A 25,724-nucleotide genomic window follows, 5' to 3' on the forward strand; every position below is an offset into this window, starting at 1 on the left:
TCTCTTCTCCAAGCTGAACAGCCCTGACCTCTTCAGCCTTTCCTCATAGGGAAGCTGTTCCATCCCCTTTATCATTTTGGTTGCCCTTCTCTACCCCTTCTCCATCGCAACTATATTTTTTTTGAGATGCGGCGACCAAAATTGTTCACAGTACTCAAGGTGCGGTCTTATCATGCAGCGATATAGAAGCATTATGACATTTTCCATTTTATTAACCATTCCCTTCCTAATAATTCCTAAAATTCTGTTTGCTTTTTTGACTGCTGCAGCACATTGAGCCGATGATTTTAAAGTATTATCCATTATGATGCCTAGATCTTTTTCCTGGGTGGTAGCTCCTAATATGGAACCTAACATCGTGTAACTACAGCAAAGGTTATTTTTCCTTATATGCAACACCTTGCACTTGTCCACATTAAATTTCAAACTGGCTAAAAGACAGGAAACAGAGAGTAGGATTAAATGGGCAATTTTCTCAGTGGAAGGGAGTGGACAGTGGAGTGCCTCAGGGATCTGTATTGGGACCCTTACTGTTCAATATATTTATAAATGATCTGGAAAGAAATACGAGTGAGATAATCAAATTTGCAGATGACACAAAATTGTTCAGAGTAGTTAAATCACAAGCAGATTGTGATAAATTGCAGGAAGACCTTGTGAGACTGGAAAATTGGGCATCCAAATGGCAGATGAAATTTAATGTGGATAAGTGCAAGGTGATGCATATAGGGAAAAATAACCCATGCTATAATTACACGATGTTGGGTTCCATATTAGGTGCTACAACCCAAGAAAGAGATCTAGGTGTCATAGTGGATAACACATTGAAATCGTCGGTGCAGTGTGCTGCGGCAGTCAAAAAAGCAAACAGAATGTTGGGAATTATTAGAAAAGGAATGGTGAATAAAACGGAAAATGTCATAATGCCTCTGTATCGCTCCATGGTGAGACCGCACCTTGAATACTGTGTACAATTCTGGTCGCCGCATCTCAAAAAAGATATAATTGCGATGGAGAAGGTACAGAGAAGGGCTACCAAAATAATAAAGGGAATGGAACAACTCCCCTATGAGGAAAGACTAAAGAGGTTAGGACTTTTCAGCTTGGAGAAGAGACGACTGAGGGGGGATATGATAGAGGTGTTTAAAATCATGAGAGGTCTAGAACGGGTAGATGTGAATCAGTTATTTACTCTTTCGGATAGTAGAAAGACTAGGGGGCACTCCATGAAGTTAGCATGGGGCACATTTAAAACTAATCGGAGAAAGTTCTTTTTTACTCAACGCACAATTAAACTCTGGAATTTGTTGCCAGAGAATGTGGTTCGTGCAGTTAGTATAGCTGTGTTTAAAAAAGGATTGGATAAGTTCTTGGAGGAGAAGTCCATTACCTGCTATTAAGTTCACTTAGAGAATAGCCACTGCCATTAGCAATGGTTACATGGAATAGACTTAGTTTTTGGGTACTTGCCAGGTTCTTATGGCCTGGATTGGCCACTGTTGGAAACAGGATGCTGGGCTTGATGGACCCTTGGTCTGACCCAGTATGGCATTTTCTTATGTTCTTATGCCATTTGGATGCCCAATCTTCCAGACTTGCAAGGACCTCCTATAATGTATCACAATCCACTTGTGATTTAACTACTCTGAATAATTTTGTATCCTCTACAAATTTGATAAGCTCACTCGTCATATTCCTTTCCAGATCATTTATATATTGAGGGGCGGATTTTAAGAGCCCTGCTCGCCTAAATCCACCTAAATCCGGGCGGATTTAGGCGAGCAGGGCCCTGCGCGCCGGTGCGCCTATTTTACATAGGGCTACCAGCGCGCGCAGAGCCCCGGGACTCGCGTAAGTCCCGGGGTTTTCTGAGGGGGGCGTGTCGGGGGGCGGACCCGGTCGGCGCGGCGTTTTGGGGGCGGGCCCGGGGGCGTGGTTACGGCCCTCCATACCCGCCCCCAGGTCGCGTCCCGGCGCGCTAGCGGCCCGCTGGCGCGCGGGGATTTACGTCTCCCTCCGGGAGGCATAAATCCCCCGACAAAGGTAAGGGGGGGTTTAGTCAGGGCCGGGCGGGTGGGTTAGGTAGGGGAAGGGAGGGGAAGGTGAGGGGAGGGCAAAAGAAAGTTCCCTCCGAGGCCGCTCCGATTTCGGAGTGGCGTCGGAGGGAACGGGGGTAGGCTGCGCGGCTCGGCGCGCGCCGGCTATACGGAATCGATAGCCTTGCGCGCGCCGATCCAGGATTTTAGCGGCTACGCGCGTATCTACTAAAATCCCGCGTACTTTTGCTTGCGCCTGCTGCGCCAGTAAAAGTACGCCAATTCGCGCGGTTTGAAAATCTACCCCATATTGAAAAGCACTGGTCCAAGTACATATCCCTGAGGCACTCCACTGTTTACCATTTTCCACTGAGAAAATTGACCATTTAATCCTACTCTCTGTTTCCTGTCTTTTAACCAGTTTGTAATCCACGAAAGGACATCGCCTCCTATCCCATGACTTTTTAGTTTTCTTAGAAGTCTCTCATGAGGGACTTTGTCAAGCGCCTACTGAAAAACCAAATATACTACATCTACCGGTTCACCTTTATCCGCATGTTTATTAACCCCTTCAAAAAAATGAAGCAGATTTGTTAGGCAAGACATCCCTTGGGTAAATCCATGTTGACTGTGCTCCATTAAACCATGTCTTTCTATATGCTCTACGATTTTGATCTTGAGAATAATTTCCATTATGTTTCCCAGCACTGAAGTCAGGCTCACTGGTCTATAGTTACCCGGATTGCTCCTGGAGCCTTTTTTAAATATTGGGGTTACATTGGCCACCCTCCAGTCTTCAGGTACAATGGATGATTTTAATGATAGGTTACAAATTTTAACTAATAGATCAGAAATTTCATTTTTGAGTTCCTTAGGTACCCTAGGATGCATACCATCCGGTCCAGGTGATTTGCTACTCTTTAGTTTGTCAATCTGGCCTACTACATTTTCCAGGTTCACAGTGATTTCGTTCAGTTCGTCTGACTCATCACCCCTGAAAACCATCTCCGGAACTGGTATCTCCCCAACATCCTCATTAGTAAACATGGAAGCAAAGAATTCATTTAGTCTTTCTGCAATGGCCTTATCTTCCCTAACATCCCCTTTAACCCCTCAGTCATCTAATGGTCCAACCCGCTCCCTCACAGGTTTCTTGCTTCGGATATATTTAAAAAAGTTTTTTATTATGAGTTTTTGCCTCTATGACAAATTTCATTTCAAATTCTCTTTTTGCCTGTTTTACACATAACTTGACAATGCTTATGTTTTATCCTATTTTCTTCAGATGTATCCTTCTTCCAATTTTTGAAGGATTTTTTTTTTGGCTAAAATAGCCTCTTTCACCTCACCTTTTAACCATGACGGTAATCGTTTTGCCTTCCTTCCATCTTTCTTAATGTGTGGAATACATATGGACTGCGCCTCTAGGATTGTATTTTTAAACAATGTCCATTGCCTGTTGAACACTTTTAACCTTTGCAGCTGCATCTTTCAGTTTTTTTCGAACTATTTTCCTCATTTTATCAAAGTTTCCCTTTGAAAGTTTAGTGTTAGAGCTGCAGATTTACTTATTGTCCCCTTCCAGTTATTAGTTTAAATTTGATCATGTTATGATCACTGTTGCCAAGTGAGCCCACCACCGTTACCTCTCTCACCAAATCCTGCATTCCACTAAGAATTAAATCTAAAATAGCTCCCTTTTTTGCTGGTTCCTGAACCAATTGCTCCATGAAGCAGTCATTTATGTCTCTAGAAGTCCTGATGTTACATTTACCCAGTCAATATTGGGGTAATTGAAATCTACAGCTTGGAAATCTACAGCTTGGATATAGGGAGTCAGTAGTTATCCACAGCAAACCAAACCAAAACAAAAATGTGGAACACAAACGTCACTTATAGGTTTAGCCTATGACGGTGTCAGCAAGGCTGGCGTTGTGTGACTTTGAAAATGACACCAACCAGTCTTCTAATCATTCACCTTCATCATTTTATTAGTAGTTTCAAAATCTTTTTTCATTTTTAATTAGAATCAATTTGTACAAATGAAGATGAAAAAATACTTATCTTAAAGTTGTATGGCTACCCTTTGAAAAATGGACACTAGGTCTCGATCATCTCATCAAGAAAACGGAGGAGGAACTGAAGCCAAGGCTGGCGTCTCTTTAAATCTTCTCTTCACGCATGACGTCACTATGAACACAACAACCAATGACGTGCCTTATTTTTAAACTATCATAGACAGTTCAAATGCATAAATGATTATTTATCCCAGAAAAACATGTAAGTGAAGTTCTGTGTTTAAACCAGCTGGTATAATAGTATTTAATCTGTAGATCCAAAGCTGTTCTGATTGCAGCAATAATTGTTCACAATCTCCACCACGCCAATGGGGTCAATAGTGCAAAAAAAACAGATCATTGAAACAATTTCCCTGTTCAACACAGTGAGTAACCAAAGGTTCGTCAATCCAAGCATGTTTGATATTGGATTGATGTTCTACCATCCGTGTTTTCAAAGTCCGTTTTGTTTTGCCAATATATAAAAGTTTACAATGGCATTGGATCAGATAGATAACCATGGTTTATTGTTTTTTTCTATACCGCCGCATTGGCGTTAGCCTTCACAGCAGTTTACAATTTAAACAATAATGAGAAATACAATAAATATGTCCAATAAAAGATAACAGCTAAAATTTTAAAAGCAGATTGATAAGGTATTTCACTGTTAAGAATAGAAATTAAAATTATTAAAATAATAGAGCTATTCCTTGATGTATTTTTCAGGGCTAAAAGGTTAAGACAAATTAATAAAAGAAACAACATAAGTATAATATCACAAAAACATAACATAAAATTGGTTCTGCCTGTGGCTAAAACCTGAAGCATTCATTTAAACCTGTATCTGGCCATTTTGAGTCTATGTATATATATTTGCAACCTATTGTCCATTTTCCATGTACGCACATTTAAATAGCCAGGTTTTTAAGTCTGCCTTAAATTTTTTCTTGTCTGTTGTTAATCTCAATTCTGTTGGTAGATTATTCCAAAGTTTGGTTCCTGCTATTGACAGTGCATGCTCTCTCACCTGACTTAGTCTCGCTGATCGTATCGTGGGTATTGAGAGCAAGGCCTTATTTGCGGATCTTAAGTTCTTCTGTGGTACATGTAGTTTTAGAGATGTATTCAGCCATTCAGTTCGGTCTCCATAGATCAAATTGTGTATGAGGCAAGCAGCTTTATATTGTATTCGATAGCTAATAGGTAACCAGTGAAGAGAAACCAGCACTGGGGTAATATGGTCGAACTTCCTTTTTCCCATCAGGACTCTAGCTGCCGAGTTCTGTAACACCTGAAGTGGTCTAATAGTCGAAGCAGGTAAGCCAAGAAAGAGAGTATTACAATAGTCTATATTTGTAAATATGAGAGATTGAAGAACGGTTCTAAAATTTTGATGATCCAGAAGTACTTTTAACCTTCTCAATGTTAACAATTTGCAATATCCATCCCTCAATTTCATAGCAATATGTTTTCTCATATTCAGTTCTGTATCAATAACCATAGTAGAAAATAGAAATGCAAATAGTTTGGTATTTCAAAAAGATTTTATAGCTAGATTTCACAACTAGAAAATCTTAAATGGACATTGAAGAGATGTACACTGAACAGTTGTTGCATGGTGTGAGTCAGTTTATCAGATTAAGATGTCTGTGCACCACGACGGCAGACTTTGAGATCCAGTCCAAATCTTTACGTGACCGTTTTCTAGCCCTTGGATATCCATGATCCTGTATTCTAAAAACCTACTTGCAGGCAAAATTCTCTCAACGAGAGTGGCTCTTTCTTTCACGTTCCACTGAGGATTCTTCTCTGCATATCTGTGTTATACCTTATTCCGCTGATGCTCAACTGATTTGTCGTTCTATTTTGAAATATTGGCATGTTCTACAGACACATGGCATTTTAAAAACATTGCCATGTATTACTTTTTCACGTGCCAACAATTTAAGGAATATGCTAGTGAGATCTGACTTCGCTGTCGATTCTGGTTTAGGTGACACTGTGACAGGATCACATTATCCGTGCAACAACTGTTCAGTGTGCATCTCTTCAATGTCCATTCAAGATATTCTAGTTGTGAAGTCTGGCTATAAAATCTTTTTGAAATACCAAACTACTTGCATTTATACTATGGTTATCTATCTGATCCAATGCCCTTGTAAACTTTTATATATTGGCAAAACAAAATGGACTTTGAAAACACGGATGATAGAACATTGATCCAATATCAAACATGCTCGGATTGACGAACCTTTGGTCACTCACTGTGTTGAACAGGGACATTGTTTCAATGATCTGTTTTTGTGCGCTATTGACCATATTCCACCCCATTGGCATGGCGGCGATCGTGAACAATTATTGCTGCAATCAGAACAGCATTGGATCTACAGATTAAATACTATTATACCAGCTGGTTTAAACACAGAAATTGACTTACATGTTTTTCTGGGATAAATAATCATTTATGCATTTGAACTGTCTATGATAATTTAAAAATAAGATGCGTCATTGGTTTTTGTGTTCATTGTGATGTCATGTGTGAGGAGAAGATTTAAAGAGACACCAGCCTCGGCTTCAGTTCCTCTGTCAGAAAATATTTTATTATTTTGTGTTTATTGATAATTACCTATATTCAGTGTAGTCTGTAATCAATAGGCCATAAGAGAAAGGTAAGCATTAATACCCATATGCCTTTTCTCCTTTAAAAACTCAGCATTGCTCACAAAAGCCTCTGCTGGATATATTCCAGCCCCCCACCCTTCCAGACCTTGAAGAGAGCTGCTTTGAAGCTAATTCCTTATCTATAGTGGAAAAGGAATGTTCAAGGTTTGAATTTTATGACCTTGGGCAGCCTCAACCATTTAGTTGCTCAGGCATGTAAAAGTCCAATTCCTTTAATTAAAATGCACATGGAGCAGCCTAGGATAGGAAGGAATACGTAATCTCTTATCTCTGAACTGTTAGAAGAAAGAAAAAAAACAGTAAGAGTGTTTTTGCTTGGCATTCCATGAATGAAAGGAAAACAGGCAATACTTTAACTGGGCAAGAAAACTCCTATATTTTTTTTTTCATATCCTGATATTAATTAAATTGTTTGAACCTTTTCAAGGTTTCAAACCATTTTCTTCAAAGGCTACATATTGAAGTACTGACAGAAATAATACAGTTGCCCCAGATTAAAGGATTTTGGGATTATAAAAAAGGGAAGCAGACAAAGGAAGGGACAACTGTAACTTTGGCTTTTTCCTGACACGTGAAAAGCTGAGAGAGACAAAGAGCGGGAACGCTTCAGATATCTGGTAGATATATTAGAAATGCATTAGTTAAATAAAAATGTCGTTAGTTGATATATATTTAATCTTAATATTATCTGTCACCACATTAATGGTTTTCACACTGATAGTAGTGTATAGTTTGATGAATATAAGGTTTGAACATACAAATGTTTCTTAGAATCAATTAGAGATTTTAAGATTGATATTTTTCTTTATCTGACATAAAGAAATATTTTTACTACATAGTGGGCCGGATTTTAAAAGGGTTACACGCATAAGGTATGCGCGTAACCCTTTTAAAACGCCCCTGCACGTGCCGAGCCTATTTTGCATAGGCTCAGCGGCGCGCACAAGCCCCAGGATGCGCGTAAGTCCCGGGGCTTGCCTGGGGGGCGTGTCGGGAGTGACCCGGCATTTTCTGGGCATGTCTGGGGGCGTGTTTACGGCTCGGGGGCGTGGCCTGTGTCGGGGCCTGCCGCGCCGGCGCGCGTAAGTTACTACTGCCCGGAGGCAGTAGTAACTTTTAAGATAAAGGTAGGGAGGGGGTTTAGATAGGGCCGGGGGGGGGGGGGGGGTTAGGTAGGGGAAGGGAGGGGAAGGTGCAGGGGGGTGAATGGAAAGTTCCCTCCGAGGTCGCTCCGATTTCAGAGCGGCCTCGGAGGGAACGGGCAGTGCGCTGCAGGGCTCAGTGCGCGCAAGGTGCACAAATGTGCACCCCCTTGCGCGCACCGACCCCGGATTTTATAAGATACGCATGGCTACGCACGTATCTTATAAAATCCCGCGTACCTTTGTTCGCGCCTGGTGCGCGAACAAAAGTACGCGCGCGCGTAGATTTGTAAAATCTAACCCATTGTCTGGTTTTATTCTAGTGCATGCTGTGCTGCATTAAATTATTGGTTAATAAAGTTCTGGAGTAAAAAGAAAACATCTCTGAAATCAAATAATAAACTTTTTGTCTATAAGGCAAGAAGGGTAGAAAAAGGAGATAGGATAAAGGGTTTACATCCAAGCAGGATCCCCTGGTAAAAACTTTTAATTCTGCTAGTGGTAAACCCCAAAACTTAAATCTTTTTCACACCTCCTCCGTTTTCTTGATGAGATGATCGAGACCTAGTGTCCTTTTTTCAAAGGGTAGCCATACAACTTTAAAATAAGTATTTTTTCATCTTCATTTGTACAAATTGATTCGAATATTGATATTGTCATTTTTAGGTTAAAATACTCTATTTGTGATTAATTTCTATATGCCCCTGAGGAAGCTGCAATAACGAAACACTGGCCGGGTTGGGTTGCATTTTGTTTTGCATTTAAGAGTCTGCCTTTTTGGATACCCCTCGTGGTTGGAGGACATAAATTTTATAAAAATTGAGAAAATGAAAAAAGATTTTTGAAACTACTAATAAAATGATGAAGGTGAATGATTAGAAGACCGGTTGGTGTCATTTTCAAAGTCACACAACGTCAAGCTTGCTGACACATTCGTAGGCTAAAACTATAAGTGACATTTGTGTTCCACATTTTTGTTTTTGTAATTGAAATCTCCCATTATTATTGCACTGCCAAATTGGTTAGCTTCCCTGATTTCTCTTTGCATTTCATCATCTGTCTCACCATTTTGTCCAGGTGGACGGTAGTATACTATCACTATACACTTACCCAGCACACATGGGATTTCTACCCATATAGATTCTACTGAGCATTTAGTCTCTTGTATGATCTTTATCCTGTTGGACTCTATACCCTCCCGGACATAAAGTACCACATCCCCACCAAGTTGATCCTCCCTATCATCGCAATATAATTTGTACCCTGATATAGCACTGTCCCATTCGTTATCCTCCTTCCACCAAGTCTGTGTGATGCCAATTATGTCAATCTCATCATTTGCTGCTTTAGACTCTTAACTCTCCCATCTTACTTCTTAGACTTCTGGCATTGGCATACAGACATTTCAAAGTGTGTTTTTTGTTTGTATTAACAACCTGCTTTTCAGTTGTTAGGGATAATTCGGAAATCATTAGCTTCGGTGATTTTTTACATACAGGCACATGGACTATGTTTGCTTTTTATGGAACCTCTCTGTTGGGATGCCCTAACTCTCCTGTTTCATTAGTATCCTTCAAGGATACATTTCTCCGAACCATGCACTGCTGAGTGACTGTCGGCTTTCCACCTTGTTCTAGTTTAAAAGCTGCTCTATCTCCTTTTTGAAAGTTAGTGCCAGCAGCTTGGTTCCACTCTGGTTAAGGTGGAGCCTATCCTTTCGGAAAAGTCTCCCCTTTCCCCAAAAGTTTCCCCATTTCTTTACAAAGCTGAATCCTTGTTCCCTGCACCATCGTCTCATCCACGCATTGAAACTCTAGAGCTCTGCCTGCCTCTAGGGACCTGCATGTGGAACAGGAAGCATTTCAGAGAATGCCACCCTGGAGGTTCTGGATTTCAGCTTCCTACCTAAAATCCTAAATTTGGCTTCCAGAACCTCTCTCCCACATTTTCCTATCTTGTTGGTGCCCACATGTACCACGACAGCTGACTCCTCCCCATCACTGTCTATAATCTTATCTAGGCAGGCAAGTTACCAGGCAGTCCTCACGTCCACCAGCCACCCTGTCATCTACATTTCTAATAATCGAATCACCAACTATGATGGCTGGCCTAACCCTTCCCTCCTGGGCAGTAGCCCTGGGAGACTTGTCATCAGTGCGAGAGCAGGTCCTTGCTACAGTATCACTTCCTGCTACACCAGAGTGATGTTCTCCTACTGGGAGACTTTTCTGATCCAAGGCAGCACTGGGGCTGCCAGACTGGATTTGGGACTTGGCTACTATGTCCCTGAAGGTCTCATCAATGTACTTTTCTGTCTGCCTCAGCTCCTCCAAGTCTGCTACTCTAGCTTCCAAATATCGGACTCGTTCCCTGAGAGCCAGGATCTCTTTGCACCTAGTACAAACATACAATCTCTCACCGGCGGGTAAACAATCATACATGTGATGCTCAATGCAAAGACTGGAAAGCCCCCCTCTTGCTGCTGGACTGCTGCCTTCATCTTAGTTTTATTGAGTTCCTAGTTAGGTTTAGGATACTAAGGGAGTTGGAATGAGAGTACTTTAACTTTACAGGTGAATTTACTAATTAATCAGCTAGTGTCCTACAAGGGGATGATTAAAATTTCAATAAGGGCTGGTACAATAATATGATTTAGAGGGGACAAAGAGGGGAGTAGCTGGCTTGTTACGGCAGTTACTACCCCAAATCAAATAAGCCTGATATTTCACTTTCAATGCATATACAGCAAAGTTCTCTGATTCAACGGCAGGGGAGAAGAAAAACTGATACTTCACACATCCAGCAGAGCTCTCTGCTTCAACGGCAGGGGAGAAGAAAAGAAGGTTCGCACTCACAAAGCGGGGAGTAGCTGGCTTGTTACGGCGGTTACTACCCCAAACCAAATGTGCCTGATACTTCACTTTCGATGCACATCCAGCATGGCTCTCTGCTTCAACGGCATGGGAGAAGACTTATACGTCACGCATATCCAGCATAGCTCCCTGCTTCAACGGCAGGGGAGAAGAAAAACAACCAATAAAGGCTAATAACATAGTCTGGGTAAAACAAATAAGCATGGGTGCAGCTTGCTTATTGCGGCGGCTACTACCCCTAATGAATCAAGCTAGATATTTCACTTGGATGCAGCTCCATCACTGCTCTCTACATTAAAGGTGGGGGTGGAAGGGAAATAGAACCAAGAGCTAAGAGAAACAGATAAGTATGAGAGAAAATATGTGTGAAGCTTGCTGGGCAGACTAGATGGGCCATTTGGTCTTCTTCTGCCGTCATTTCTATGTTTCTATGTTATGTTTCTATGTAGATAAGACCCTGATTAATTTTTTAATGAGAAAGTGTCTCGTACCTAAAAATCAAGGGTTGAGTGGGTGGGAAAGACAGACACTAGAATTAACTATCTCTGGCTTGCTTATTACCTCAGACACACACAAACTCTAAAGCAGTGGTTCTCAACCCTGTCCTGGGGACCCCCCAGCCAGTCGGGTTTTCATGATATCCACAATGAATATGCATGAGAGAAAATTTGCATGTTATGGAGGCAGTGCATGCAAATTTTCTCTCATGCATATTCATTGTGGATATCATGAAAACCCGACTGGCTGGGGGGTCCCCAGGACAGGGTTGAGAACCACTGCTCTAAAGAATATATCCCTTAATTTCACCTTTCACCAAATTTTTATAAGCCCAAAAATTTCTGAAAGCTATACTTACCAATCCTCTTTAACCACCGTTAAATTAATCTTCACTCAGTTAATGGAAGGGTTTGAGATTCGACGCGCGCTTCCAGTCCTTCTCTACTGCAAAGGGTGTAAGGCCTCTGGAAGCTGGGGTTGTGGAAGTCAATCCCTGGATCACTTGCGGTGACCTCTGGACTCCTCTCCCAGGGGATGCTGGGAGCAGTATGCAGATGAGCCTTCCAGTCCTCCTCTACTGCAAAGGGTGCGGGGCCTCTGGAAGCTGGGGCTGTGGAAGTCAATCCCTGGATCGCTTGCGGTGACTTCTGGACTCCTCTCCCGGGGGATGCTGGGAGCAGTATGCAGATGAGCCTTCCAGTCCTCCTCTACTGCAAAGGGTGCGGGGCCTCTGGAAGCTGGGGCTGTGGAAGTCAATCCCTGGATCGCTTGCGGTGACTTCTGGACTCCTCTCCCGGGGGATGCTGGGAGCAGTATGCAGATGAGCCTTCCAGTCCTCCTCTACTGCAAAGGGTGCGGGTCCTCTGGAAGCTGGGGCTGTGGAAGTCAATCCCTGGATCGCTTGCGGTGACCTCTGTACTCCTCTCCTGGGGGATGCTGGGATCAGTATGCAGATGAGCCTTCCGGTCCTCCTCTACTGCCAAAAAGCCTAAGGAGCCTAATGGGGAAGAACCGAGTAAGACCTCACGTCGATTAAAACACAAAAAACCCAGAATTTAACCGGTTGAAAGTTTTCCAAGGCAATTTCCAAAGGAAAAGCCAAGAGCTCACTTAACCGTGATGCGAAAGCTCCAAGGAGAAAAAGAGACTTAAGAAAGACCCCACATGAACACGTGGTATAGAGCATGCCGGGCATGCTCAGTGTGCCTAGTCAAAGTTTCAGAAAATTTGACATAAGTTTTCCCTTGCCGGGCTCCATCTGATGATGTCACCCATGCATGAGGACTACTATCTGCTTGTCCCTAGGAGAAAGAATGGAGAATTCTATGATGATTTTGTCCCCCTTTGATGTGTCAAAATTTATTTGTGCTTGCTTGTTATGCCAAAGGTAGATATCATAGATCTAAATATCTGGACTTCTGATCTTTTTATCACAAGAGTATCATCTGTAAACAATATAGTATTTTAGGAAAAACATCATTTTAACCACTGCACATCTGCCCAATGGTAAGGACATCCATCTATTTAATAGGTTTTTTAATTTGTCCAGGATAGTAATGATGTTAGGTAAATACAAATCATTCGCTTTATATGCTAGCTTAATACGGAAATACCTCATAGTATTCAAGGTCCACCTTAAAGGAAAGGGCCCTTCCCATCGGTTTTTCAAAGCTGAGGCTACAGGAAACACATAGGGGTAGATTCTAAAACCTACCCGGGGTGCGCACATGGATGCCCAATTTTATAAAGTATGCGCGCACCTGTGCACGTTATAAAATCGGGGGTTGGCAGGCGCAAGAGGGTGCACACTAGTGCATCTTGTGTGTGCCGACACCCGCAGCCTTCACCCATTCCAATTTAGGAGCGGCCTGTGAGGGAACCTCCCTTCCCCCTATATCCATCCTACTTCTTCCCCTATCCTTCCCACCCCGTAGCCCTATTCTAACCCTCCCCATTCCTTTAACTTACTGTTTGCGCCTGCCTTGGGGCAGGTGCAGGTTTGTTGCACCTGCCGGCATGCGATCCCTCGGCACAGTGGCAAATGGCCGCTGTGTCAGGGACCTCTAGCTCTGCCCTGCCCCTTTCCCAAAGCCCCAGGACATAGACACGTCTCGGGGCTGTAGGCCCGGTGTGTGTAGGGCTTTGAAAATCCGGGCCTTAAGATTTACTATTATTTTCAGACCTGAAAAAAAATCCAAAGATTTGGATACGTTTAATTATGTCCATAGCCTAATAACATATCATCAGTTAATAAACAATTTGTGTCCCCCCATTTGGAATTCCTTGAAATATGGCTAAATTGTGCAATTTGATGGCCAAAGGTTCTAGTACTAAGACATACAGTACAATGGGCAACCTTATCTAGTTCCTCTAATCAAAGAAAGCTTATTGCACAAGGCTCCATTAACCAAAGTTTGGGCTGTAGGATTGGTATATAGAAAATGTACTGAATGCAAAAATTGACCTCCAAAGTTTAGTACCCACCACACATACTCGGTCAAATGACTTCTCAGCATCCAGAATGACCAGAAGGTCAGCTAAAATTTCCTTTTTTGCCAGCTGAAGAATCATGAAAGCTTTCAACAGGTTAGAGAAGAAAATCTTCCTTTAATAAAACCTGTTTGATCAGGGGAAACAATAAACTGTGTTATCTTATTTACCCTACTGGCCAGGATGGACACCAAAATTTTGATGTCTTGATTGAGAAGTGATTCTTCTGTAGGTCTGTACAATTGAGGAAAGACTGGGTCTTTTCCAGGCTTTAGGAATGAAGACCACAGTAGCCAGATTATGGCTTGCTTTGAAATGTCTAGAATCCTATGCAGTATGAAACATTTCTTTCAAAGGAGTAAGGATAGTGTCACCTAATATTTTATAGACCTCTGCCCCAACCCCATCAGGTCTCGGGGCCTTGCCAATGGCTCTCCTAATTTCCATTTCTTGGATGGGGTCCCTCAAGATCTGCTTTGATCATCTCAGACAGCTGAGGAATATATATATCTTAAACTGCTGTTGAGCCCTCAAAGAAGAAATTTTAGCAGTGGGTTTGAAAAGAGATTCAAATGCTTCCAATATTTAAGTGTTAGCATAAGTTGTGTGTCTATATTTCAATCGGGTAATAAATTCTTTAACAAATTGGTAAGTAGCTTACCTGATTTGTTATCCCATTGAAAAGGTCTATAGTGAAATTACAATAAGTTTTATAATCGAATTAAAGCATCCAATTCCCCTCGCACATCTGCCATTTGATTTTTAATAGAAGTGAGCATTAGTATGTGTAATCTTTTAAAGTTTATATTAAGAAAATGTTGCAGTCTTAAATATTGAATTTGAAATTGTAAATTTTTAAATCATATCTGTTGTGACAGAGAATACCTAAACCAGTTTAAAGAAAAGGACCGTCATACCACCTCGCGGCACGCACAAGGGGGTGTAAATTTTGTCTACATTCGTGCGGTGACGCATTGGGGCCTTCCCCCAGTTCCCTCCCAGTCCGCTTCAATTTAGGAGCAGACCGGGAGGGAACTTTCCTACCCTCTACCCTAACCTCCCTTCCCCTCTCCTCCACACCCTCTAAAAACAATTTTTAAAATGTTTTACCTTCTATTTTGCAAGTTACTTGAAGGCCCGATCTGAAGTAACTTGCGCATGCCGGCAGCTGGCCGGCGTGCGAGGCTCCAGGACAGCGAACAATGGCGCTGTCCCGGTTCGCCCCTTCCAAGAGGCCCGGCAATTGAGCACGTCCCGGCCTTCATGGGCGTGGCCGAGCCTCTTGGAGGATTCGCCTGGCACTCGTAAAGGCCAGGATTTACGCGCACAGGGCTTTAAAAATCTGCCCTTTTATGGGTAGAAATCCCATGTGTGTTGGGGAAGAGTCCACCTGGTCAAAATGATAAGACAGACAATGAAATGCTAAGGGAACCTAACCAATTTGGAAATGCAGTAATCATGGGAGACTTCAATTACTCAAACATTGACTGGGGTAATATCTCTCTAGGACATGCCAGAGAGAGAAAGTCCCTGGATGGAATAAATGACTGCTTTATGGAGCAATTGTTTCAGGAACTAATGAGAGAGGGAGCTATTTTAGATCTAATTCTTGGTGGAATGCAGGATTTGATACAAGAAGTAATGGTAGTGGGGCAACTTGGCAATAGTGATCATAACATGATCCAATTTGAATTAATGACAGGAAGGGGAACAATAAGTAAATCTACAGCTCTAGCACTGAACTTTCAAAAAGGAAACTTTGATAAAATGAGGAAAATAGACAAAAAACTGAAAGGTGCAGCTACAAAGGTTAAGAGTGTACAACAGGTGAGGATATTGTTTAAAAATATCATAGAAGCACAGTCCAGATTTATTTATTTTTATTTTAAAACTGTATACACCACATATCATAAGTGGTTAACAAAAAAACATACACAATTATCTTAAAACAGACACTAGCCCTTAAAACATTCTAATATAAACTTTCTAACTCAGATCTGGAAACCATCCTTCCTTGCCTTAAAAATACTTCAGTGACTGAAAATAAAACAATGAATAAATAACCTCTAATTGTCTCTAATTAAAAGCTTGTTTAAAAACAAAACTCTTAACCAACTTCCTAAATTTCATTACTGAGCTCTCTTCTTTAAAATCATGTGGCAACCAGTTTTATAACTCAGGACCTTGTATGTAACCATTTGCGTATTTCATCCAGTCTAATCCCACAAAATGAAGGAACATCCAGGAGATTAAGAGCCGCAAATCTTAAGGGTCTAGAAGAACAATAAAACTTTAATGCTGCATTAAAACATGGGGGTGCAAGTCCATGTAATCCTTTAAAAACCAGCATAAGAATCTTAAATGTAATACGCCAGTTAACTGGCAGCCAATGAAGCTATATAAGGCTGGGGGTAATGTTTTCATGAATCGGTACCCTAGATATCATCTGGTAGATTTTAAAAGAGTTGCTAGTGCAAAAACAGCTCCATACAAGTGTATGTGGGCCTCACGCGAGCAATGCGAATTTTAAGAAGCCGCAAAGTGGGCCAGATTTTTAAATCTATGCCCGATTTTATAACATGCGAGCGTAGCCGCACGCATGCTATAAAATCCGGGGTCGGCGCGCACAAGGGGATGCACACTTGTGCACCTTGCGCGCGCCAAGCCCTAGGGGAGCCCCGATGGCTTTCCCTGTTTCCTCTGAGGCCGCTCCGAAATCGGAGCGGCCTCGGAGGGAACTTTCCTTCCGCCCCGCCCCCCCAACTTCCCCTCCCTTCCCCTACCTAACCCGCCCCCCAGCCCTATCTAAACCCCCCTGACCTTTGTTGGCGAAGTTGCACCTGCCTCTGGGCAGGTGCAACTTTAGTCTCTGGGCAGGCGTAGGTTGTGTGCGCGGGCCAAGTGCCAGCTCGCAAGCCCCGGCACGACCGTTGTGCCGGAGGCCTTGGTCCCACCCCTGCCCCAACCCCGGCCCCCCCACTCCCCGCCCATTTTATCAAGCCCCAGGACATACGCGCATCCCGGGGCTTGCGCGCGTCACCGGGCCTATGCAAAATAGGCTCGGCACACGCAGGAGCGGGTTTTCGGGGTTACGCGCATAACCCTTTGAAAATCCGCCCCAGTATGCATATACATACCTGTGCGCGTCAAGAACAAAAGGGTACGTATGTGTGTGCAAAATACAAAATTGCAGTTTATCTCTGCTCATTGTCGATATGTGTGTTTATGGGCGCACATGTGTTCTTTTTAAAATTAGCCAGTATGTGAGCAGCCAAATTCTGGACACATTGAAGAGCCCGTATAGATATTTGAGGTGGCCCAAATATAGGGTATTGCAGTAATCTAGAGACAACATAAGTGAAAGCATTACTGTCTTTAGATCATTCTCATTAAGATAGGGGTGCAATCTACGTAATAAGTGTAGTTTGTAATATGTGCCATGAGTTACCAATTATGAGATTTGAAAGTCAACCAAGAGTCCATAATGCCCCCCCCCCCCAGACTGTGGGCTTGAGAGATGACAAAAATCAAGGCACCATCAACTGTTATAGAGGTAGGAATATCTATAGAAGGGTACCTGGCTAGATATAAAATCTCAATTTTGTTCATATTCAGCATGAGTTTGTTAAAACTTAGCCATGCCTGCAATGTCCTAAGACAAGATATAATACACTCAAGAGAATCTTTGTAAGAATCTTTGATGACAATAAACAAAATAGAATGTTATTTGCAAAAATTCTAAATCATACATCTAATTTAGCAAGGATATGACAAATTTGTGCAATGTAAATATTGAACAGGCTGACAAAACCGACCTTTGAGGAACACCAGTCTTTAGATGAAAGATAACAGCCCTGTTGTGTATGTCCCTCTAGAAAAGATGCAAACCATTCAAAAACTGTGCTCCCTATTCCTATTTCCTTTAGTCTCTTCAAGAGAAGGGAATGATCAATTGCATCAAAAGCCGCTTTAAGGTCAAAGAGCACTAAGAAAAATTCAGTACCATTATCAAACCCCCGAGGGAAAGTATTCATCAAGGAAAACAGAAGGGGCTCGTTATTATGGTTGGCTCTAAAGCCATATTGTTGATCAAAAATTGCATGCTCATCTACAAAATGCTGTAACCGCTTCAAAACAACCTTTTCTAATAGCTTAGCTACGAAGGGCAAATAAGAAATGGGACAAAAATTAGTAAATCATTAGTCAAAATAGGTCTCACATGGGGAAAGCGGGAGGCAAAATGGCGCCATCCAAACACAAAGGGAAAGTTAGGGTCTTCCCTGCTCCTTTCAGGTTTTTTTTCCCATTTTCCTCATTTTATCACAGTCACCATTTTGATATTTAAATACTGTCGCAGTAGATTTCTTTAGTGTTCTCCTACCCATTAAGTCAAATCTGATCATGTTGTGATCACTATTGCCAAGTGGTTCTAACACTATTACCTATTGTATACCAAATCCTGTTTGTTGCGATCCCTCCTGTAGCTGCGCCACAGGAGGCATCTTACCTTCTCTTCTGGAGGCCGCTCTGAAGCCAGGGCCTCGCCTGCGAACTATACAGGACTTGCTCCAGGGCCCTAGGAGGCCTCGCTGTTCTTGAGCCTGCCTGTGGCTTGCTTGGCTCTGCTTGGACTTCCTGGTTCGGCCACACCCTTCCCCCTAGGGGCCGGCCGCAGCACTCCACCGCAGTTATAGGGGCGGTCCAGGTGAACTCCTCCCGGGGAGTTGCCTCGCATACAGGCCGTATAAAAGCACCTTCACTTCAGTTCCTGTTTGCCTTCGGATTGAGTCTCACAGTCGTCTGTGCCTCTTCATCGATCCAGGTCCTCCGTGGTCTCGCTTGTCTTGACAGCTCCCTGTCCTGTGTCTCTGCCTGTTTCCTTGATGTTGGTTCCTGATCCAGTTCCTGATGTTTTTACTTGCTTCAGACTGCCAGGAGTGCAGTAACCCGCTTCAGACTGCCAGGAGTGCAGTAACCCGCTTCTTCCCTGCGCTTGTCCCATTCTCAGCGTGGTCCGTGACCAGCCTTCCTGGGCTGTGTAGGGCGCGCAGTGGGACAGGGTGGTCCACGATCAGCCCATTGGGTCCGCCCGTTTCGGTGGGCTGAGTAGGGCGCCCTGAGGGACAGTGCCAATGTCTTCCTTCCCAGCCCTCTTCTATGATGTCTTTGCTGCAGTCTTCATTTGTGATGTCTTCTGTGTTCCAAGGACTCTGTCTGCCCTCGTCCTCTGTCCGGCCTGCTGCCCAATGCCGTTACCCAGCAGCTGGTCCAAAAGGGCTTGGAACAGTCGGAGAACAGTTCATCAATCAACTTTGCGTTGTTGGTTGTCTTGGGCGTGCAGGTCCGGTTGAGGGTCAGACCTTGTTCTCTAGTCCTTGCTTCAGCCTTGCCTCACCTAGCCCTCCATGCTTGCACCGGCACACCTCCCATGGTGTGGCTTGGGGCTCCTCCCTGAGTCTCGCCGTGGCCCAAGGGCTCACTGCTCTAGAGGCAACCGTGCTCCTCGCGCTCGCAACAGAATCCGAAAGGCCTCCAAACCCTCGGTTCGTCAGCAGCCTGAGGACGCGCTCGTAACAGTTTTCCTCTGTGGACTAGGTCTAAAATTGATTTCCCTCTTGTTGGCTTTTGTATCAGGTACTTCATGAAGCGGTCATGGTGGTATTTCTTAATATACTGATAATCCTGTGAACAATGTCCATAATGTTTCAAAATGGTAATATTATCTTGTGGCATTTTCCAGTTATTCCAGCAAATTGGTACTCAAGTCACAAAAGAAAATCAGTAAAATTATATTTAATAAATGCCATTCTGTTTCCTTTTGTGAAATCAAAATGTATCCTAAAAGGATATTTACATTAGATATCTAAAAGAAATGCTTTTCTCTGACTTGAAATACATTGAATGTATTCATAGAAAACTACAATACCTTTCTTCTTGAAATGGAGAATTCTTTTTGACACTGTTTGCAATCAGTTGCTTCATCATCCTTTAACCAGGAGTGACCCTGCAAACACAAAACAAACATTTCAGTCTATAGTAACTACCATACTGGGATCAAGACCAGTATCCAACAGTGGCCAATCCAGGTCACAAGTACCTGGGAAGATCCCATGCTGCTTATGCTTAGGGATAAGCAGTGGCTTTCTCCAAATCTATTTGGTTAATAATGGTTTATGGTTTATCTTCAAAAAACTTGTCCAAATTTTCTTTAAACCCAGCTATGCTAACTGCCTTTACCACATCCACTGGCAATGAATTCCAGAGCTTAATTGTGTTGAGTAAAAATCTATTTTCTCCAATTTGTTTTAAAAGGAGAAATTACTTACCTGATAATTTTGTTTTCCTTAGTGTATACAGATACTCAGGATCAGTGGGTTTATGCTCCCCTGCCAGCAGATGGAGATGGGAGAAAGCCTGCCAGTATTCTCTTCAAAAACAACTGTGGACAGATTAGCAAAAAATTTGATTGAAAACTTGATTAAACATAGATCTGTACTCAACACTGAACTCACATAAGATTCTAGGTAGCCCAAGCTAGGGACTGGATGAACACTTACCAGTAATCCCTTGGGACCCAGAGTCCCACAGGAGGACTATAAACACACGCATGTGGCAGGCAAGGGCGGGAAGCTGAGACCATCTGTCTACATTAAGGAAAACAAAATTATCAGGTAAGTAATTTCTCCATTTCCTAGCGGGTAGAAAGATGGACTCAGGACCAGGCAGGGAGGGACTCAGGACCCAACAGGGAGGGAGGCTGCCTGTGATCCAGTCAACACCCAATGTGCAAAGGCTGCATCCTCTCGGGCCTGCACATTCAGACGATAAAACCTGGAAAAAGTTGTGTAAGGAGGACCACGTCGCAGGCTCAGTAGATATCGACCGGAGACAATAGACTAACTTCCGCTCATGACACTGCCTGAGCCTTAGTAGAATGAGTAAGCAACGGCTTTCCAGCATCCACATATGTGGCCATGACTACTTCCTTAATCCAACGAGCTACGGTAGCCAGCAAAGCTGGAGCACCTTGCTTACTCCTGCCCTGGAGAACAAACAGGCAATCTGTCTTTCAAAAAGACTTTCAGATACCGCACGACTTCCAGGAGCACAAAAGGCAAAACTTCTCCACATCCCTGACCTTATCCAGGAGATGGATTGATTCAAATGAAAGTGCAAGATTACCTTGAGCATGAAGGATGGAACAGTACGCAGATGTAATGCCCACGGAGTCACCTGAAGGAACAGCTCCCGGCAAGACAAGGCCTGCAGCTCAAAAATCCGACGCGCAGAACATATAGCTACCAGGAACATAGTCTTTTAAAGTCAACAACCATAAGGAAAGGCTATGCAGTGGGTGGAACATAGGGCCGGCCAAAGTCCAGCACCAAATTAAGATTCTACAATGGAACCAGTAACCTCAAGGGAGGCCTAAGGTGCTTCACTCCCTTCAAAAAACGGGCCACATCAGGATGAGACGACAAGGAAACACCATTCACCAGGCCTCTGGAACAGGCAAGAGCCGCAACCTGCACCTTCAAGGAATTAAAGGCCAAGCCTTTATTCAAGCCAACCTGCAAAAAATTGAGAATGAGAGGGATCTTAATTGCACGAGAAAGAACACTCCACTCCTCACACCAAGCCTCATAAACTCTCCAAACCCACACATAAGCCAAGGAAGAGGAGAACTTGCGAGCGCGGAGTAAAGTGGCAATCACCGCAGAGGAATGACCATGCTTTAACAGGCAAGGCCCCTCTCAAGAGCCAAACCGTAAGACAGAATTGAGTTGGATCCTCAAGAAGAATCGGTGCCTGCTAAAGCAGATCCATGAGTGGCGAAAGATGAAGGGGAGCCTCCACCAGGAGTTGTCGCAAATCCGAATACCACGGACGCCTAGGCCAGTTCAGCACCACCAGGAGTACTAGCTCCCTGTGGCCTTCAATCTTGTGAATTATCCTGCCCAGCAAAGGCATAAAGCAGTCTTCTGGTCAGACCTGTACGAATGAGAGCATCTATTCCCAGGGACCATGGATCTCTCCTGCGACTCTAGAAGTGAGGAACCTTTTATTATTTTATGTAATTTATATTCTGCTTTTCAGCACTTCAAAACGGATTACATTCAAGTACTGTAGTTATTTGAGAAGTCACCAGCAGGTCTAGGAACGGAAGGCCCCAGCAATCCACAATCAGCTGAAAAGCCTCGGCTGACAACACCCACTCTCCTGGGCCCAAACTCTCCCTGCTGAGAAAGTCCGCTCTTACGTTGCCTTTTCCTGCAATGTGAGAGGCCGAGATCATCTGCAGATGACCTTCCGCCCATTCCTGCAGCTGGTCTATTTCCTGTGACACTCGCTGGATCTTGGTTCCTCCCTGGTGATTGATATAGGCCACTGTCATCGTGTTGTCCGACATCACGCGAACCGCTTGATTCCGCAGTCTGTGGCTGAACTACAAGTATGCCAGCTTTACTGCCCGGGCCTCCAGGCAATTGATGTTCCTGCGGGACTCTTTGGCATTCCAGCACTCCTGGGCCATTAACTCTAGACAGTGATGAGCCCTCCCAACCATGGAGACTTGCATCTGTCGTGAGTACCAACCAGGCTGGAGAGGACAAGGGAACTCTCTTTCTCAGATGATCCTCCTGCAACCACCACTAGAGGCAGGAGCAGATTTCCATCAGCAAGTAGAACTGAACCGCATAACCCTGAGACTGCAGGTCCCAAAGAGATAGTAGATAGCACTGAAGAAGATGCATACGTGCCCTTGCCCACGGCACAACTTCTTGGCTAGCTGCCTTGAAGCAGAGTACCTGTAGGTAGGACCACACCATCAGCCATATGGTGTTCATCAATTAACGCACTTGAGACATCAATCTCTGGATCCGAACTTCCGGTAGGAAAACTCTGTCCTATTCCGTGAGAACTGGACCCCCAGATACTCCGACTGGGATGGTTGAAGATTGCTCTTGGTCAGGTTCACCACCCAACCAAGCTCTTGCAATAATGTCACCAGGCGGTTCATTTCCTGAGACTGGCTTGAATCAGCCAGTCGTCCAAATATGGGTGCACAGGATTCTTTTTGCAAGGCCACCACTACCACCATCATAAACTTGGAAAATGTTCTGGGAGCGTGGCTAGACCAAAAGGCAGCACCTGAAACTGATAATGGCACCCCAACACCACAAAGTGTAGAAAGTGTTGGTATTCTAATAGGATGGAAATATGAAGGTAAGCCTCTGACAGATCCAAGGAGGTCAGAAATTCCCTCAAATGCTATTATTACCGAGCGTAAGGTTTCCATTCAAAAATGAATGAATGAACCCTCAATTTCCTCCTGGGATAGAGAACGCAACTTTTATGGTATGGGCTCAGAAAGGCTTGACCCACGTTTTTCATTTGTTTTCTTGCGATTCAGACTGCATGCACAGTTTTCAAGAACTACAAGAAACATATTCATTACCCCACTCTGACTTTTATGACTATCTTCAGGTGAGGCATTTTCCATTGAGTCTAAGGTTACAACTAGAAGAACTCTTTCTGGGGAATCATTCTGTTAAACCTTCTTGTGCTAAGTTCTCTAAAATACTTAATACTTTTGACAAGAAATCTGACTTTTCTGACATTTTAATTTGTTGGTCTGCAAGTCTGGCAATTGTCCCCTGATGATATACAATATTGCTTTGAAAATATAGTAACTATGACAGAAAATGTTATTTTCAGGGAATTACAATATACATTTCGTTGACAATTATACTATTCAAAAGAGAAGGCTTATCAGGCTAAAATATGCTCTACGCCAAAATGTCTTGACACGCCTATCAGTGATTTTATTCATGTTTTCTGGTCATGTCCGAAGGTCATGGCATTCTGGAACATCATAAGAACATAAGAACATAAGAAAATGCCATACTGGGTCAGACCAAGGGTCCATCAAGCCCAGCATCCTGTTTCCAACAGTGGCCAATCCAGGCCATAAGAACCTGGCAAGTACCCAAAAACTAAGTCTATTCCATGTAACCATTGCTAATGGCAGTGGCTATTCTCTAAGGGGCGGATTTTAAAAGGAGGGCGAATAGCCTACTTTTGTTTGCGCTCCAGGCGCAAACAAAAGTACGCTGGATTTTAGCAGATACGCGCGGAGCCGCGCGTATCTGCTAAAATCTGTTTGCTTTTTTGACTGCCGCAGCACACTGAACCGACGATTTCAATGTGTTATCCACTATGACACCTAGATCTCTTTCTTGGGTTTGTAGCACCTAATATGGAACCCAACATCGTGTAATTATAGCATGGGTTATTTTTCCCTATATGCATCACCTTGCACTTATCCACATTAAATTTCATCTGCCATTTGGATGCCCAATTTTCCAGTCTCACAAGGTCTTCCTGCAATTTATCACAATCTGCTTGTGATTTAACTACTCTGAACAATTTTGTGTCATCTGCAAATTTGATTATCTCACTCGTCGTATTTCTTTCCAGATCATTTATAAATATATTGAACAGTAAGGGTCCCAATACAGATCCCTGAGGCACTCCACTGTCCACTCCCTTCCACTGAGAAAATTGCCCATTTAATCCTACTCTCTGTTTCCTGTCTTTTAGCCAGTTTGCAATCCACGAAAGGACATCGCCAACTATCCCATGACTTTTTACTTTCCTAGAAGCCTCTCATGAGGAACTTTGTCAAACGCCTTCTGAAAATCCAAGTATACTATATCTACCGGTTCACCTTTATCCACATGTTTATTAACTCCTTCAAAAAAGTGAAGCAGATTGTGAGGCAAGACTTGCCCTGGGTAAAGCCATGCTGACTTTGTTCCATTAAACCATGTCTTTCTATATGTTCTGTGATTTTGATGTTTAGAACACTTTCCACTATTTTTCCTGGCACTGAAGTCAGGCTAACCGGTCTGTAGTTTCCCGGATCGCCCCTGGAGCCCTTTTTAAATATTGGGGTTACATTTGCTATCCTCCAGTCTTCAGGTACAATGGATGATTTTAATGATAAGTTACAAATTTTTACTAATAGGTCTGAAATTTCATTTTTTAGTTCCTTCAGAACTCTGAGGTGTATACCATCCGGTCCAGGTGATTTACTACTCTTCAGTTTGTCAATCAGGCCTACCACATCTTCTAGGTTCACCGTGATTTGATTCAGTCCATCTGAATCATTACCCATGAAAACCTTCTCCATTACGGGTACCTCCCCAACATCCTCTTCAGTAAACACCGAAGCAAATAAATCATTTAATCTTTCCACAATGGCCTTATCTTCTCTAAGTGCCCCTTTAACCACTCGATCATCTAACGGTCCAACTGACTCCCTCACAGGCTTTCTGCTTCGGATATATTTAAAAAAGTTTTTACTGTGAGTTTTTGCCTCTACAGCCAACTTCTTTTCAAATTCTCTCTTAGCCTGTCTTATCAATGTCTTACATTTAACTTGCCAATGTTTATGCTTTATCCTATTTTCTTCTGTTGGATCCTTCTTCCAATTTTTGAATGAAGATCTTTTGGCTAAAATAGCTTCTTTCACCTCCCCTTTTAACCATGCGGGTAATCGTTTTGCCTTCGTTTTGCCTTCTTTCCACCTTTCAGCAGAGTATTTTGTTGCTCCCTATGGATATTTGGATTTATTTATTTATTTAAATCTTTTCTATACCGTCTTTCGGCAGAGACCGTCACAACGGTTTACAATAAGGCACATAAAAGTAATGATACTAAAATTTGTCAGTTTACATAGGTGCCATAGGGTTCGGTAACATAGTTTGTTATAAATGTTTAATTGTTACATGAGATGAATCATGTCCAGGTCATTCTCAGCTTTGAGTACAAAACTATTTTTAAACTTGTAACTTTAGTATGCATTATTTAATAAAAAACTACACCCTTAGTTGATCCTGCAGTGCGTGTGTGGGTGTTTGATTGTTCGTGCTTTGCCCTGCC

At 43.0% G+C, this 25,724-nt stretch overlaps 1 protein-coding gene across 3 annotated transcripts in view; it reads right to left on the bottom strand.

Annotated features, from left to right (window-relative positions):
- Window positions 1-25,724, bottom strand: part of RUFY1 (RUN and FYVE domain containing 1) — a 653,398-nt gene that overhangs the window by 62,922 nt on the left and 564,752 nt on the right. For all 3 annotated transcript variants that reach the window (XM_029583262.1, XM_029583264.1, XM_029583261.1), the window contains one exon: window positions 19,705-19,782. In XM_029583262.1, the coding sequence (XP_029439122.1) occupies window positions 19,705-19,782 (78 nt within the window). The remainder of the gene's footprint in view (window positions 1-19,704; window positions 19,783-25,724) is intronic.

This window comes from Rhinatrema bivittatum, chromosome 18 (genome assembly GCF_901001135.1).
Source record: "Rhinatrema bivittatum chromosome 18, aRhiBiv1.1, whole genome shotgun sequence".
Taxonomy (NCBI): Eukaryota; Metazoa; Chordata; class Amphibia; order Gymnophiona; family Rhinatrematidae; genus Rhinatrema; species Rhinatrema bivittatum.